Below are 17,230 nucleotides of genomic sequence, written 5' to 3'. Positions count from 1 at the left end.
ACACACACAGAAGGGGCAGAGAGAGAAGGAGAAAGAGAATCTCAAGCAGGCTCCACATCCAGCATAGAGCCCAATGCAGGATTTGATCTCATGCCCTTGAGGGTCATGACCTGAGCTGAAATCAAGAGTCAGCTGTTTAACTGACTGTGCCACCCAGGCACCCCCCAACATTTATTTTCTGTCCACACCATGAAGGCAGACAGCCTCTGTAGTGGTGCTCTTCTGTCTCTTTACCACAAAACTCTCCACCTGTATATCACTGACCTTGTGTTTTTTTTAAGCATGTCCCAGATTTAAATTCATGGTCAAGTTGTCCCTCTATAAAAACATCATATGTAAATGGCTTCCAATATGTTATCTCCATCCAAATCTGCATTTCTAGATATCAGTTGAAAGCTTCAGTGTGAATTATCCCAACCCCTTCAAATGCAACATAAGCCCAAACGGAAACCACCTCCTCCTTTTGTTTAAAATTAAACTTGTCCCCAATACTCTGCCATTAACTCAGATTAAAATCTAGGCACTCTTTGGGATTTCTTCTTTTTTCGCCATTCCATCCACTATTCATTGATCTTTTCACATGTCTGACAGACTTTCTTTCTTTTCCTTTAATACTGTCATTATATAGTAGGCGTTTAATTACATCCACTGCAGACTGGGTATAGAGCCTCCCCAAAACTCCGGCACTATGCCTTTAGTCTCCTTCCCTTCCAGTCTATCCTCTACACCATGGTCATTCATTAATTCAGATCATTTATTCATCCAACAAATACTTATTCAACATTTCAACATTGACTATGTGGCAGGAGCTGCACGTGTAATAAATGAAATGTTGGAGAAGTGAATCTAATACCTGTTCTTCACATCAGCTTACTAAACTTCACTACTTCTTCTCTCTCTGTAATGACAGTCTAACCTCCTTAGTTTCACATCTAACTTCTCCACAAAGGCTTCTAAACCCTTGTGGGAATGGAGTTACCCCCTTCTCCCTCAAGCAGCAACATACTGATGCCTTTGCGACTTTCCACATGCTATTCTCTCTCTCACTAGAATGTCTTATCTTCCTTGTCTGCTTGATCATTTCATCCTTCAGGCTTTATGAGAGGCTCATGTACTCCATGAAACCTCCCTGAGGAATTCCTCTCCCATCTGTGAATCACGTTCTTTCCTCCCTTATTCCTGCCCCTTCCACATCTTTGCTTATTGCATGAGTCAAACTGTCACATATTACTTGTTGATCTGGCTTCCTTATGGGATAGTAAGATTTTTTAGGACAGGGATCATGCCCATTTGTCTTGTTACACTGCATGTTCCCTGTGTCCCACAGATCGGCACAGTAGTGCCTGGTGCAAGGTCAATGTTCAATATCTATACTGTTAAACTTGGAGAATAGGAATATAGACCCAGGAAAATCTACAGGCGAGTTTCTCTGAACTCTGGAATACACTTCTAACTTTTTCAGACATTATAAAACAAATGGTATTTTAAAAATGTCATTCTTGCTGGAGTGATGTCATCATTATGGACTTAATGTTTATGTCCTCCCCCAAAAATCACATTTTGAAGCCTCAACTTCCAGTGGCTGTGTTTGGAGATGGAGCCTCTAAGAAAGTAATTAAAGGTCATGAGAGTGGGGCCTTAATCCAATAGGATTAGTGTGTCCTTGTAAAAAGAGACACCGGTGAGCTCACTCTCTCTGTGTACACAAAATAGAGGGTCAAGTGAGCACACAGAGAAAAAGTCAAAGAGAGCTCTTACCAGAAACAAACTGGCTAGTACCTCTGGTACTATGAGACAGTACTATGAGATACACATTTCTGTTGTTTAAACCACCCATTCTGAGGTATTTTGTTAGGGTAATCCAGAATAATCAGTATTTACTTAATTAAGAATGGATACACATAACATACATTTTGGCAATAGGTAAATATGTAGTGAAATATTACACCGGGTTTACATAGCATACCTAATTTATAGATGTCGCCTGGTAAAGCTCAAAATTAAGAATCAGAGAAATAAGGTTCAGAGAACAGAGAGGAAGTGATCTATTCAGATCAGTAGTTAGTTGATGTCAGAGTGCCAACCTTCTTGCTTCTCTTTGAGTTTTTCTCTACTTTGCCATTTTTGTCTCTGCTTCAAGTTTTAAATGTCTTTACAGCTTCCAGATATGAAAAAAAAGTGTATATATGTGTGTGTGTATACACACAGACACACATGTATAAAGTATGCAAGAGAGATAAGAGAGAAGAAAGGGAAGGGACCTTTTATTTTTTATATTTATTTATTCTTTTTTTTTTTTTTAAATTGAGAGAAAATGAGAGAGGGGATGGGGGAGGGGCAGAAGGAGAGGGAGAGAGAGAGAATCTTAAGCAGACTCCAAGCTCAGCATGGAGCCTGATGCAGGGTTCAGTGTCATGACCCTGAAAATCAAGACCTGAGCCCAAATCAAGAGTCAGACACCTAAGAGCCACCCAGGTGCCCCATGAGAAGGGACTTTTTAAAACAAAGTGACTAACAACTGAAATAGTCACAATGGCATAAATTATGCAAATTAACCTAATGTAAAGGGCTTGAAAATACAATGGTAACTACAATGCTAACTTTTCCCTGAAAATCCTGTAAATGGTGACTTTCATATCTCTCTAAAGACCACACTCAGAGGCCTTAATTTATTAAGTCAAACCCAAAACATTCTGAATCTAGTATATCAAAGAAGAGACAATTGATTGAAAGTACTGTGCTGGGCTTTTTTTCCTCCATATTGTATAATTTATGTTCATAAATATCATTTACCTCAACCATCAGACTTGCTGTGAGGCACATATACACAGATAACTGGACTATATCTCCCTTTAGGGATTGATGTGGAAAAGTGCTCAATTATCAAAGTAAACTTCTTGTACCACACAGTGAATAAAATTATATTCTGATTTATGCATATTATAAGAGATTAATGCTTTTACACAATTTGAAATTAAACTTGAAATACAAAGCTGCCACCTAATTTTATAACTGACAAGTGAGAATTATGCTGTCCAGGAAATACCTTTTGGATAAGAGGGACAGAAGGAAAAATCACTGGGAGAGAATAGATAAAAACAGGTACCTTGACTGTCACTGAAATTCAGGAGGACTAGAAATGTAGTAGCATTTTTAATTTAGTAAAAGACGTCGATACAGCTTTAACACATACTTACCAAGTCATGGCAAAGAATATGCTAGGTGCTTTTAAACTGATACCTATGGGGGAAGGACACATTTGGAGAGTAAATTATGTACAAGGAGCATTTTAAATATGGAAGACTATCAAACTCTCCAAAAGTTCTGCCCATCAGAGAACTTTTCCAGCCAGGCCCCACAGCAGGATGGCAACTTCTTTCTCCAGAATCTTTTAAAAATGTATTCTAGGAACTTTAAGTCTTAACCACACTTTCGATAATCTCTACATGTGAACCATGTAATAAGATACAAAAAAGTGTTTTTGACAGTAACTCACAGGACTGTGTACAATCATCTGTTGTTAGACTAAGCAAGTTATTACGAAAAGATGTGCTAACCTCCCCCAATAACAACTATTTTAGTAAACAAAACAAAAGGGAAAAATGGACAGACCTAAAAGGTCCAGAAAAGTTTGATCCAGTTGGCTGAGTCTCTACAATGTTGAAATACATATGAATGTAAGCCATGTTAAAATTGGATACACACGCGGTGTTTGGAACCGTGAAGAAAGTTTATATCCATGTAAATAATTTGGCATTGGCATTCAATATTTTCCTCATTCCTTTGCCGTGTTTAAATTTGATGTGGGCCAGGAATCTGAAATATGAGTATTTCTCTTTGCCATCTCAAATGACTTGCTACGATAAAAAGGCAATATGTGCCCATGAGTCTACCTGAGTTCCATGTGGGTGGGAGTTACTCGGAAAACCCACAACCGAAAACAACAACCGAAGTCCCAGCCTTCTACCTGAAGCTTACCTCTCTGCCAGAGTTTGTTGTTCGTTGATTCCAACATTAAAAAGTACTGGATACACATGGAGCAATTGTCCCTCTTTAATCTGCAAAGGCAGTGCCTCAAACATCCGCGAGGGAAGCTTCACCTCCACCACGTAATGTTCACTGAGGACAGCGGAGGACAAAGAGAAGAAGCCTTGCTTATTCCACTCACTGTTACGTTAGAGTCATTGGAAAGAAACAAGGAGTTGGAATATAAAGCTGATTTAGGTTTGGGGCCGCTATCTGCTTATTTTCTGGCATTAATTCGTTCGGCAATCATTTTGTTCACTTCACTATTAAATTACTTGGCATAAAGAACTATTTACAGTTTAAAAAAAAATTCTCCATTTCTCTGAGTTCCTTTAGGAAAGGAAAAATGTTTAGTTCGTTTGTATACCAGGGTTATGTGCCTAAGAGACTCAATATTTATTTTCTTGATTTAATTATTTTTAAAACCCAGCCAATCTCAAGAATGAAAAAAGTAATTTAATGATGGATTTTTCAATATAGGGAAGCTAATAAACCAAATCATTTAAGATATTTTTGAGCATGGCCTGATTGTTCCTGTTATTGATGAACCTCCCTGTTTGTGATGGCTTGATGGAAATGGAATGGTTTCATTACGTAAGATATAACCTTTAGGGGTTTCTGATCATTTTTGCAACATGAGCATATCACAGGAATGTTTTTCCTTCCCCCCACTGGAAATTTCCATTGAAAATTACTCCTAATGTTCAGTGCTGAAAATTTAAATTAGGATTCACAGAACATGGTCAACAAGAAGAATTGCTTGTATATTTTTAAACTTGACATCACTCGATGCAGTGTGAACCTAGTATTGAGATGTAGAAGAGTTTTGCTCAGAATTTATGAAAATCCATGTGTTTCTGGAGCTATCTATAGTGCTGGGATTGTAATACATGTATGGGGAAAAGAAGCACTCAACAATTCGTGAGTCTCTTTGTGGAAATATTTTTAGTTGTCAAGTATAACCATCCTGAGACAAAACTACTCCGGATGATGGACTCAGACTTGTTTCTTACCTGAGCTTGGAACCAGAGAACCAGGAAATTCCATGAATCCAGCAAGCAGGGATGTTATTAGCACTACCCTCAGATGAATGGACACATTATTTTTCTTTTTAAAATTGCTCTCCGTGCCCTTTACAAAAGCCCGGCTAACAGAGTGCCGATGTTTATTTATTTCAAGTCTTTCAAGAATCTGAGAAGAATTAATGAGTCCGTCCATGTGTAAAGGTTGCGCTGAAGGTGAAACATTATATAACTTAAAGTTTTATGATAACTTTTTGTCAGTTTTATTAAAATAGAACCGGCATGAACTCATGCATTTTAAGTGTATAATTCGGAGTTTTAGCAAATTTATAGAGTTGTGAAATCCTGACTATAATCCAGGTTCAGAATACTTCCATCACTTTACAAACAATCTCTCATGCCTGTTTGCTTTCACACCCCAATCCCACTGCCAGCCCCAGGAAAACCCTGATTTATTTTCTATCTCTGCAGATTTTACTTTTTTACTTATTTCATATAAACAGAATCATATAATATGTAGTCTTTTGTATCTAGCATTTTTCATTTAGCGTGATGTCTCTGAAGTCATTATGTTGTAGGCTGTATCAGTAGTTTATTCCTTTTTATTCCTATTTATAGCATTCTATTGTATAGATAAACCACTTTTTTGCCTATGTATTCACAAGCTGTTGGCTACCTGGGATACTTTGCAATTTGGACTATTATGAATAATGCCATCAACATTCAAGCATTAGTTTTTCTGTGGACATATGGTTTCGTTTTCTCTTAGGTATGTAACTAAGGGTCATATAGTAATTTTAGGTTTAACTTTTTAAGAAACTGCCAAACTGATTCCAGAGTGGCAGCACCACTCTACCTGCCCACCAGCAATGTATGAAGGTTCTAGGTTTTCCACATCCTCGCAAACACTTTTTATTGTCTGACTTTTTGATTATGATGATTTCCACTGTGAGCGAAGTGGTATTGAATTGTGGTTTTAATTTGCATTCTCCTAATGACTAATGATGTTGACCATGTTTCCATGTGTGTATAAGCCATTCATATATCTTATCTGGCAAAATATCTATTCAAATCCTTTGCCTATTTTTTTAATAGGTTTTTTTAAGATTTTATTTATTTATTTGACAGACAGAGATCACAAGTAGGCAGAGAGGTAGGCAGAGAGAGAGGAGGAAGCAGGCTCCCCACTGAGCAGAGAGCCTGATGCTGGGCTCGATCCCAGGACCCTGGGATCATGACTTGAGCTGAAGGCAGAGGCTTAACGCACTGAGACACCTCGCTCCCCTTGGATGCAAGGCTTTTATCAGATATATGATTTGCCTATATTTTCCCAATTATGTGGCTTGTCTTTTCATTTACTTAGTGATATAATGATATTTTTGCTTCTTGATAGTTTATAATTTCGATTAAAACCTATCTATCAAATTCTGTATTTTATGAATCTAGAATTTCTGGTCCTATCTAAGAACTCTTTGCCTAACCCAACTTAATAAATATTTTCTCCTAGAAGTTTCGGAGTTTAAGCTCTTACATTTAGACCAATGATCCACTGTGAGTTAGTTTTTGTGCATGGTATAAATTGAGGTTCAAAATGACTTTCCTTGTGTATGGATAACCAATTATCACAGCAACAGTTTTTGGAAAGTCTCTTCATTCTCTGTTGAATTGCTTTGGCACCTTTTGTCAAAAATCAATTGACCCTAAAGGTAATAGTTTACATCTGGGCTCTAAAGTCTGTTCCGTTGATGGGTATGTATATACTTATGCCCATACTAGAGGGTCTCCATTATTGTGGTTTTATATTAAGTTTTGAGATCATAAAGTGTAAGTCTTCTTTTGCCCTTTTATAACATTGTTTTTAGAATTCTGGGTCCTTTGCATTTCCATACAAATTTTAGGTTTAGTTTGCCAATTTCTGCACAAAAGACTACTGGGATTTAGCCAGCAATTGCACTGAATCTATAGATCGGTTTGTGGAGAACTGCCATCCAAACAATATTGAGTATCCTAATCTGGGAACATTGGACTGTCTTTTCATTTATTGGACCTTATTAATTTCTCTAAGCACGATTTTGTGTGTTCTGTGTACAATTCTTAGAGTACTTTGTTAAATTCGGTCTGATGTAATTATTCTTTTTGACGCTATTGTGAATGAAATTGTCATCTAAATCATCCGTTTCCAGCAACTTTTTAGGAGTGTGTTTTTTCCTGCTTTCCAATCCAAATCAAGTCAGCCCCTCTGGTAGTGAAACTGCTGGTCCTTCAGCCTGTGTTACCCCCTTAAAACTGTGCCGACTGAGCTGGGTTTTATGGGAGCAACTCTGGGCAAGAGTGCCACAGACACCATGTATGTGTCTTAATCAATATCCACTGGTTTTTCATTATAAGTACTTGTAAGTTTGTGTGCACATTTGACTTATTTCTTTCATCTCAAGGTCATTGTTTTTGGCAATTCTGTCCAATTGTGATGTTGATGTTTGGAGAGAGGGTTTACCAAACTGCTCACTTTGCCATATTCTGTAAGTTCCACTCACATCTGGTTTGTAACTTTTGAATTTAGATACAGCCTACAGACTCCCTCAGAAAAAGCATCTGTCCTCTGCTATACCCAATGGCCTGGTAAACTTCCCATATCAATTATAATAAAAGTATCAGTTCTCCACTTTTGATCATATAGAATGGTACTATTTTCCAGGTGTGTATATGAACAATCTTATTCTTCTTTCTTCCAGTGCATGGAAAATTAAGCATTAGTTCACAGATGATATATTTAGTATTATGAGGATATTTTTTCTTTATGTATATGAAATAGTCACCTTTCATTCAGTCATGTTTCTCTGAGCAGCCTTTATACAAAGTTTAAAATAACGTATGTTTACTATAGACAAGAAAGCAAGTTCATTTTGAACTTTTATACTTACTTTCTTTTCCATCTCTCTCCACCATGAAAAGGATTTTCTCTTTGCACATTCATATTTTTTCATTATGATCTAAGAATGTTTCAAATTTCAAATATCCTCATGCAGCACTGAAAAGTGCTAATGCCAGAATGGTTATAATTTGGTGGGCTTCCGACTAAAATGATTTACCACAGGATATAACTCTTCTGTTGGAGGTCTACTCTATGCACCATCATTTTTCTTAATTATTTCTGATATTTTGCCCATCATTCACTGACCTACGAAGCTATTTATTTAAAAACATTCTCGGAAATTTCAGTCTGTGAGTGAATTGTCAAAAATAATTAAGAAAAATGGTGGTATATGCCCCTGACACAGAAATAGATCTTTTCTAAAATGTTGCTGCTTTTAACAGAATTTAATTTAAAGTCATTTCAGGAATTATGACTCTATTAACCAAATGATTCCAGCAAAAGTAAAAACACCTAGAGCTTTGGACTAGATAGTAAGAAAGAGAAAAGTGTTCTTCTCGTGCCTGCTATTCTTTCGAAATCCCTCATATTTCATGGGGGACCATCACCATGCTCACCTCATTATCACACACATTTATAAACATTCATGAACCTTCTAGTTTTTCAAGATCTTCCCCTATTATGTCACTTACATTCATTTCTCCACCAAATTGGAAAAAAAGGAACAAAAGAAAATTTTCCAAACCAAACCTTAATTCTCTTTGGCTCCTCTGTCAGGAGTTAAGACAAATATCTAACAAAGCCTGGTCCCAAGGAAATGGGTACCACTTACCGCCTTCCTGTTATAACTGGCAAGACATCATTGGATTTGGCTTCAATTATTTTAAATGCGACTTTCTTCAAATCTGAAATGCCAACAGCCATGTCCTCTAGCATTCCGATTTCATCACCTACACAAGGGAAAAGGAGCATTGTTACAAACATACTATTTAAAGAAAATGTCATTTGGTACTACATTTCCCTGCTGGGATTTGTTCTAGCATTTTAGTGAATGAGTTCCTGAATGCAGTGAATATACTCTAAATGCTTTTCCTCAGAGGTTGAAGAATTTCACCAGTGAAATAAGAACCATTTCAGTGGACTCCAGCAGTCCAAGTACCCTTTAAGGGAAAAGAAAAATGTATACATTTGCAGGAAGACTACAGAGAAGTTTTAACTCCTTTAGGAAACAGAGTATCATGCAGCTGTCTTTCCATTGATAGGCATGATATTTGATTTCTAGAAATAGAGATAGATCCACACTATCCAATAGAAATATAATGCAGATCACATACAATTTTAAATTTCTTGATAGCCATATTTTTAAAAGAGTAAAATTTATAAATATGAAATTAATATTAATAATATATTTTACTCTAACTCAGTATATCCCAAATATCATTTCAGTTAAAAATCAATGTAAAATTATTCATTTTTTTTTTATAAAACTAGTTTTTACTAGTCTTTGAAACCTGGTGTGCATATTTAGTAGATATTGATTTGGACTAGACACATGTCAAGTGCTGAAAAGCCACACCAGGCTATGTATTAAATAGTGCAGTTCCACACATTAGAGAGTTGGGACTTTAAAAATCCAGTCATTGAAACTATGTTGGCAGAGAGCCTTTTATATTAAAAAGCCAGATGTCTGCTCAGACTCCACTATTCATACTCCATGAAATAATCTAGAATTCCATTTTCAAAACATAATGGGGGTAAGAATACAGTTACAAGGTCAATGAATGCAAAGAACTGAAAGTTACATTATTTCTGTAATGCTTAGGTCATCAAGGTTTATTCCACATTTTTATGTTTAACTGCAGAATCTATAGATCAAATATCCTTATGAATGAGAGTATGAGTTTAACATGTACTAAAGCGATACTCACTATATGTACTTAGCAGTCCTTCATACTGCACTATCAATCCCACTGTGTGAAGCTGCTGTAGGAACCCAGGGTCATGCAAACTTGTGTGTAATTTAATGATAAAACCACAAACCAATCCAGCAAGCTAAAAGAAAAGAAAAAAAGTCATTGAAGAAATTGACTAGAGTCAGCAAACTTTAATTGAAAAATCCTTAAGATTTTTGAGGCATCACAGAATTAATTAAAATTTTTCAAGTATGTGAAACATTCATGAACTAGTGGAGGACATGGACAGTTTGATTAAAATATTCCCTTTCCTTCTGTCTCCCTTCCTCCACGTGTAGGTCTATAAAACTCAGTTGTGGGTTTTGAGGCAGAAGGGAAAAGAAAGGCCCCCAGGACAAGCCACTGTGACAGACACCAGCCTCAGTGTCATGAGACAGGGTTGGCTGAAGGCAATGGAAGTGGTCCTGTTAAATCTTGCCTTTAAGCATTATTGCCCTGCAAACTTATTTTATAGACAAAGAAAACGTATAAGAGATCATTATGAGGCCCTGTCCTGGGATTCATTAGGGAGCTGTAGAAATGGGAGATGGCAAACAGATCCCTTCTGCCAGTCTCTGCCGCCACCTCTGTGCAAGGCAGCCACCCCTTTCCTTCCACTGTGTGCTGTGTGGAGACCTCAGGGCATAATATGATGACAGGGTGGGAGGCCTTTTCTTCCCTGATTCTCTGCACCGTGAAACAGAGCATACATTTCAGAGACTTGGCCACCTCTCTGCAGAAATAAATCCTTAAGATCTCAAAAGCTGTTTCCGTTCAGTTCATATTTATTATGGATTAGGAAAACTGATACTAAAACTTCAAGTAAGGAATCTCTTTAAAAAAATGAAACTACCAAAAGAAGACCTCTACCATCACCAAGGATACCTTTTAGCCACCCAGCCCCATGCTGTGCTCCCAAGAGGCACCTACTGCTTGGCTGAAGACGATGTCCCTTCTGAGCGTCAGCATCAAGCACTGGGGCAAGCTGTGCGCAAGTTCCTGAAGGAGCACGAAGGTCAGGGACTGCTTGGCTCGGCTCACCACTTCTCCCATGCAGTCCTTCAGGGTACGGATGAGGGGATACAGCTGTTCATACCAGTCCTCTGCAGGGAGGAAGGGGGTGTAAGAACAGGGGAATAGATGAAGGTCTCGGGGATGGAACCAGGTTATTCTTCTTAGTCAAGGTACACACACTATTAAGGATTCACAATGATTCGATTTGAAGAGGTCTGATCCAAATCTCTCTGAATTCCAGATGTCTGCCGTCAGCCGCCTTTGGATCTCTCTGCTGGGTATACTTAGCATATGTACAGTAGAACTCCTCTCTGGCCTGCTCACCTCCAGTCTGGGGACCACCTGTGGCCTAGTGGGTGGTGTCACCAAACTCCTTCCAGGCTGGAAACCAGTTTTCCTGGACTTCTTCTATGATCTTCACATTTTGGGGACATTGAATTAGTTCTACTGTTGTAGAACCCACCAGACAGTCACTGTCCCCATGCCCTCTGCCTTCATCACTTCTCAGTCTTCTCTGTCCATTACTATCCCTCTCCTTCCAGTCATGCCCTACCTGAACCTTTTCTTAACAGTGTCCCCAGAGTCCCTGGAGGGGACTTTCTAATCTAATCTAATTCCATCCCATCATTCACTCCCTCCCTGCTCTACTTTAAACATTGTAAAAACACTAAAGCGTTCAGAATAAAGTCCAAAAGCATAAAACAGCCTCCATTACCTGAAGTCTGCTTACTGCTCCAGTCTCTCAGAACATTCTCACTTGCAGTCTAGAGTCCCAGGTGAACTGAACATGTGTACTTCCCTGTCCTGCTGCCACCCACCCCCACCTCATTTACTGAAGTTTAAGTTACTTACCTTTGTGCCTACAGTTTCTTTTCTTACTGTTCTAGAACTATCCACACACTATTTGCTCTGTAAGAAAGGGAGCTCACTGACAGCAAGGAATTTATATTTTAATACCCGAGCCTAGCATAGGGTCTCACATATAGCAGATATTCAATCAGTTTTATTTTTATTTATTTTTTATTATTTATTTATTTATTTATTTATTTATTTTTAAGATTTATTTATTTGGCAGAGAGAGAGAGACAGCGAGAGAGGGAACACAAGCAAGAGGAGTGGGAGAGGGTGAAGCAGGCTTCCTGCTGAGCAGGGAGCCTGTGGGGCTTGATCCCAGGACCCTGGGATCATGACCTGAGCCAAAGGCAGACGCTTAACAACTGAGCCATCCAGGTGTCCCTCAATCAGTTTTAATTGAATGAGTAAAGTTACAATAAATATAACAAAAGTTTTTGGTTTTTATTTATTTATATTTTTATAAAAGATTTTATTTATTTGAGAGAGACCGAGAGAGGGGTGAGAGGGAGAGAGAGAGAGAGAGAAAGCACAAGCAGGGAGAGCAGCAGTCAGAGGGAGAAGCAGACTCCCCACTGAACAGGGGGCCTGACATGGGGCTCCGTCCCAGGACCCTGGGAATATGACCTGAGCTGAAGGCAGATATTTAACCAACTGAGCCACACAGGTGCCCCATAACAAAAATTTTTAAAGATATAGGCAAATATGAAAAAAATCAAGTTTTTGACAATTCAAATAGGCTTTCTTCAAATCAGGTACAAAACTGAAACCATCTGTGTTTTTTGTATGTCTAGATACTTGACTTGTTTCAAGTATATAATCATGATGTTGGCATATGATATGGGAAAAAGTTATATTTTAGTTTATTTGGAAATCAAGGCTCTGATAAATGTCAAATCCTACACATTTCAGACTGTGTGACATTTCATTAACATACAAATAAATTAATAGTAGTATGGCAATGAAATTTAATAGAAATGAATGTATGTTGAAAATTAATTATAATTCAGGATCTGAAATGATATGATCTTCTCAGCACAAAAGTGTAAGTTTCACCATGAATGATGTAAATGGTCAATAACCAGTTCAGTCCTTGGAAGAGTTATAGGGAATGATATAAACAATCATAATCACTATTGTACCTTATCTACCATCGCTTAGTTATTTTATGTTGTGTTGTAATAGACCAAATGAAATAAACCAAAATGGTTGAAAGAATAATTAATGACCCCAACTTAATAAAAAGATGCACTCTTGTTAATACTTTATGTAAATGCTTATGTGATGCTATAATGCAAAATACATAACGAGTTATTATTTTAAAATATTGTAGAATTACATGTTACGGTAGGAATAAAAAAAACACCAGACAAAGGGGAATACAATGAAGGCCTATTAAATCTGTAATCATTTAATGAAGGACTCACTTGTGGGCAGCCTACAATGAAATTTGGACAACAGTTCATTTAAAACCAGCATTGGCTAATTATTGATTTTTATGTCATAAGTATATGTAAAAGGGCATATGAAGGTACATCAGTCTTATTTTCAGAATAAAAGACACATCAGTAGACATCTGAAAGGAATAGTCCTTATTCTTATGTTTTTTTATATTTATATTCTTCTATCTCCCATTTCTCTCCCACTCTATAATTCCCAATATGAATGTTTACATACATATATTGATTCACTGACACATACGTATATACACTAGGAAAACAAATATTTCAATAAATTGACTGAGATTTACATCTTAGAAGAGAATAGAAGGCAGCATGATTTTGTTTTGCGCTTAGGTCTGTAGAGACCAGTTTCTATTCAACAATCTCCAACATAAATAAAGCTTGTGTGCAGTAGGTGGCGCTGCCTTATTAGGCTGAAGTAGAGCTAGGTTGTCCCTACTCTGTTCAAGTACCTGATCTATATGGCTTTATACATAGCATGTGTGGGTAGTTTAGGAACCTTGCATCATACTCTCTTGTGTCAAGTGATCAGTAAGTTGGTCAAGGGTGTGATATGCACTTCCTAGTTAGAAAGTGGAAAATTAACTTAAGGGCACACTTCTCTTGAAAGACACTCAGTGACAGCTAAAATTTAATACAGCTCTTGGTTCTTCTTGAAGATCTTTCTTTGCACATTTCTTCATTAGCACCAGGATAATTTCCTTACCCACTTCAAAACCTATCCTCATAGTTATTTAACCAGTTGATTCTTACTCATAAATTGCAATCACATAAAGAAAAAAATGAATCTGATTTCTAATCTTAATAGAATTAAACTGAAAACCTGGAAAAAAAATACACTAATATTTTAAACTTAGGGGCATTGTTAGCTGCTTGCCTAATGTCAGAAATATTCAGTGTCTCCATTTACTATAATTATATACAGTTTTTGTGGCTAACATTTAAGGCAAATGACAGTATAATAAAACATTAATTCTACACCATAAAAATACAAGTTTGTGAGTGAGGCAGAATGCCTTAAAGATAGTAGGAAGATTCCTATAGAAAAATATAAGTGAGAAAGCTAACATCACATTTTTTTCTGGCCAAGAAACAATTTAAGTTGAGCAGATACAGAAAAAACTGCACTGGCAAATGCAAATTGCAATGACTATAGGTTCTGGTCCCTGTTAATATTCACTCACTGTAAATCTCAGGTTCTCAAATAAACACAATGGTGTATGACAGGTCAAAGAAAGGCTGGAGTCAGTTCATAAATGGGCTTTTTGCTCCAATGAGCTTTCCAAATCATTCTCACAAAGGAACAGCAAATGCTCTAGTTTTCTCTTCAAAAATATTTTTGGGAGGAGAATAAAAGGTACAGCTCTTGACAGTCTTAAGACCATTGTCATTTCCCCCTCACCTTCCTGCCTCTCTCTACTTCACAATTTCCATGGTGCTTAGTTTGTTCTCAAGATAAAGCCCATTTTCTGGTAGGGATGAACTGGTGTTCATTTTGGGCTATCCGGTCAAAATAAGAAGTTCTGAAATGAACACATCCAGTTTTCTGAGTTTAATTACTTCAAGTTTCAACTAAGATTTTATACAACATACACACACACACACACACTCACACACATACCCAGTGAAGCTAGGTGGCTAGGGGATCTCCACCGTATAGTCACTTCACAAACACCTCTCTGGGAGCTAACCGGCTCAGCAGACACTTTAGTGCCCACATCCTCAATTCTATCCCTCTGGGCTTCTTTCACTGACCGAGGGGAATATAAAGAGAATGTTTTATTGTCTCTATAAAAACTTGCTGAAACTCCTTAACCCTGAGACCAAAAAAGCAGAGTCTTTCCTTAGGAAAACATAAAATGCATGTGGCTTAGCTGAGCTTTTCCTGAGCTTTGTGAAGTGTCCTGGAAGCCATCCAAGCAGAGCCTGTTTTCCAGCCCTTTACTTGCTTCTATAACATATTCAAGTGACGCTCACTGAAGGATTCAAAGAACGACTGCCAGGTGCCCCCCCACCCCCTCCATACGCCATCTATTTCCTGTACAGGATGTTCACGTCCTCTGAGCTCAATGGCTCTTATGTTACCCAGGAGGAAAATAAAAGAGCCAAATACCAACCAACTGCCGCAGAGCAGAATACTTTCTTTCCAATTTCTGAGCCATTTTCTTTTCAGGTGTTTGGTCTTCTTTGCTCATTTAAAATAATTAACTCCACACAAGCTTACAGCCATTGTTATTTTTGTTATCACAACTTTTCAGACACAGAAGAAAAGAAAAGCTAAAAGATTGCATGCCCATTAAACTTTATGCAAAGAGATAGAGAAGAAATGAGCCCAGCTTTTAGGATTCACCTCAGTGAAGAAGATGCTCACTGTGAAGCTAAACAATTAGAACGGCCTCTAAGGAGGGCGATAAAATCCCCAAGGTTGTAAGAACAGAGACCAAATACATAACCAAGACGGCTTTGATACTGTGCTCAAACCTCAGGTCCCACAGAAGGGCCAATGGGTTTGCAGTTCGGGGCTGGCAGTGGCAGATTTTGCTATCCCTGCTCAGAGTCCTTTTTGCTTTGATGGACCTATGTCCTATATCAGCCCACATACCACTACCCACATGCCCTCTGAGTGAAGGCCCAGTCCTTCAGGCACAATTCTACAATCTGAACAGCATAACTTGGAGGGATTGGTCAATGATCAGGCTTCCTCTCCACATACTTAACAGCTAAACTCCTTTGTATAAGTATAAGACATGTGGCCATCTTTGGTCACAGATCATGGACACCTGCCCACTGCCTCCAAATACCTGGACATACTCCAGCATATAGGCTAATGATGTGCTAGATGAATAATCAGGGAATTAAAAACACCCACTGAGGCCTGGCTGCCTTGAAATGTCTTCCCCAGCTACCCAGAATGCCCTCTGAGCCTTCCTAACCCTTTGGCCATCTTTATCATCCATCTCTTGGCTCCGGTCCAGGAATTAAAAAATCAATCTGTATTTATATTACTTTAATAAATGCTAACCTATTTTCCTTTTATCACTTTCCCTCCTTTCTTCACTGCCATCATGAGACACATAGTCATTCGTTAGCCAGAGACAACTTTTTGGAAGTGAGTCTTATGGGTGACACTTATATTTCTAACTCCTGACTGCTACTCTCAAGGGGCTTAAAATATAGAAGGGAAAGTAAGAGGTGTAAAGTAATACTTACCATATAAGGGAGTCTGATAAGTGCTATAAAAATCTGGGAACCTGACAAAACATGTTTAGAAGGAATAAGAGTTTAGAGGCAACAGAGTTCATCTCTGGTGAGAAGATCATATTCATTCACAGCTATATCGTTGACTGAACATTTGAAGGGAGTCCTGTGCAGATGGAGTTCAAGGAAGCTGCATGGCCAGCAGGTAGTAAAACACCCAAAGAGCAAAGCTTTGTAGGATAAGTCTGGGAGGGGTGCATCATTTGATGATATCAAGTCCCATAAACAGATGTTATAAACTGACCAAAGGTTGTTGTATGCGGACTGGAAGGGAGGAGGAGAGGGGCTGACATGACTGAAGGACTTGGACAAGGCAAGAATACATGGAAATCATGTTGAGCCTGAAGCCATGAGGGGAAAAAAAAAATGATAAAAAAAACTTACTGGGTAGTTATCATAGCAGGGATAGGGAAAGAGGTAAGCAGGGGTAGGGAGGGAAATAAGAAGGTACAGACTATGTGTGAGCGAGAGCCAAAAGCTAAGACGTAAGGTCAAAGCTAGAAATAATGGGTACTGGTAGGGCAAACGGAAGCAGGGTTTATGGTGACCCTGGAGAAAGGTTGCACAGAGAGCAGTCTGTGCCTTCAGAGCAGTTTAAGGCCCCAGGGGTATTCACACAAAGACTAGACACGAATCTTAAAATACAATCATTATAATGTCCACTGAACTATGGTCCAAGGTAAGTGACTGATCTTGGCACCTTCCAGGATGTATTAGAAATGCGTATACTGCTCAACTCAAAACAAGCTGCTATGAGAACAGTGGCAACCT

At 38.1% G+C, this 17,230-nt stretch overlaps 1 protein-coding gene across 2 annotated transcripts in view; it reads right to left on the bottom strand.

Annotated features, from left to right (window-relative positions):
• LOC111149029 (inositol polyphosphate-4-phosphatase type II B) overlaps positions 1–17,230 on the bottom strand; it is a 372,027-nt gene that overhangs the window by 79,034 nt on the left and 275,763 nt on the right. For both annotated transcript variants that reach the window (XM_022505917.1, XM_022505916.1), the window contains exons 16-19: positions 10,803–10,975; positions 9,849–9,972; positions 8,753–8,870; positions 3,979–4,119 (exon numbers count right to left, since the gene is read on the bottom strand). In XM_022505917.1, the coding sequence (XP_022361625.1) occupies positions 3,979–4,119; positions 8,753–8,870; positions 9,849–9,972; positions 10,803–10,975 (556 nt within the window). The remainder of the gene's footprint in view (positions 1–3,978; positions 4,120–8,752; positions 8,871–9,848; positions 9,973–10,802; positions 10,976–17,230) is intronic.

This window comes from Enhydra lutris, unplaced genomic scaffold (assembly GCF_002288905.1).
Source record: "Enhydra lutris kenyoni isolate GAN:26980312 unplaced genomic scaffold, ASM228890v2 scaffoldscaffold21, whole genome shotgun sequence".
Lineage (NCBI taxonomy): Eukaryota > Metazoa > Chordata > Mammalia > Carnivora > Mustelidae > Enhydra > Enhydra lutris.
Note: the sequence above shows the minus strand (reverse complement) of the source record. Positions and strands in the feature narration are given on the sequence as shown.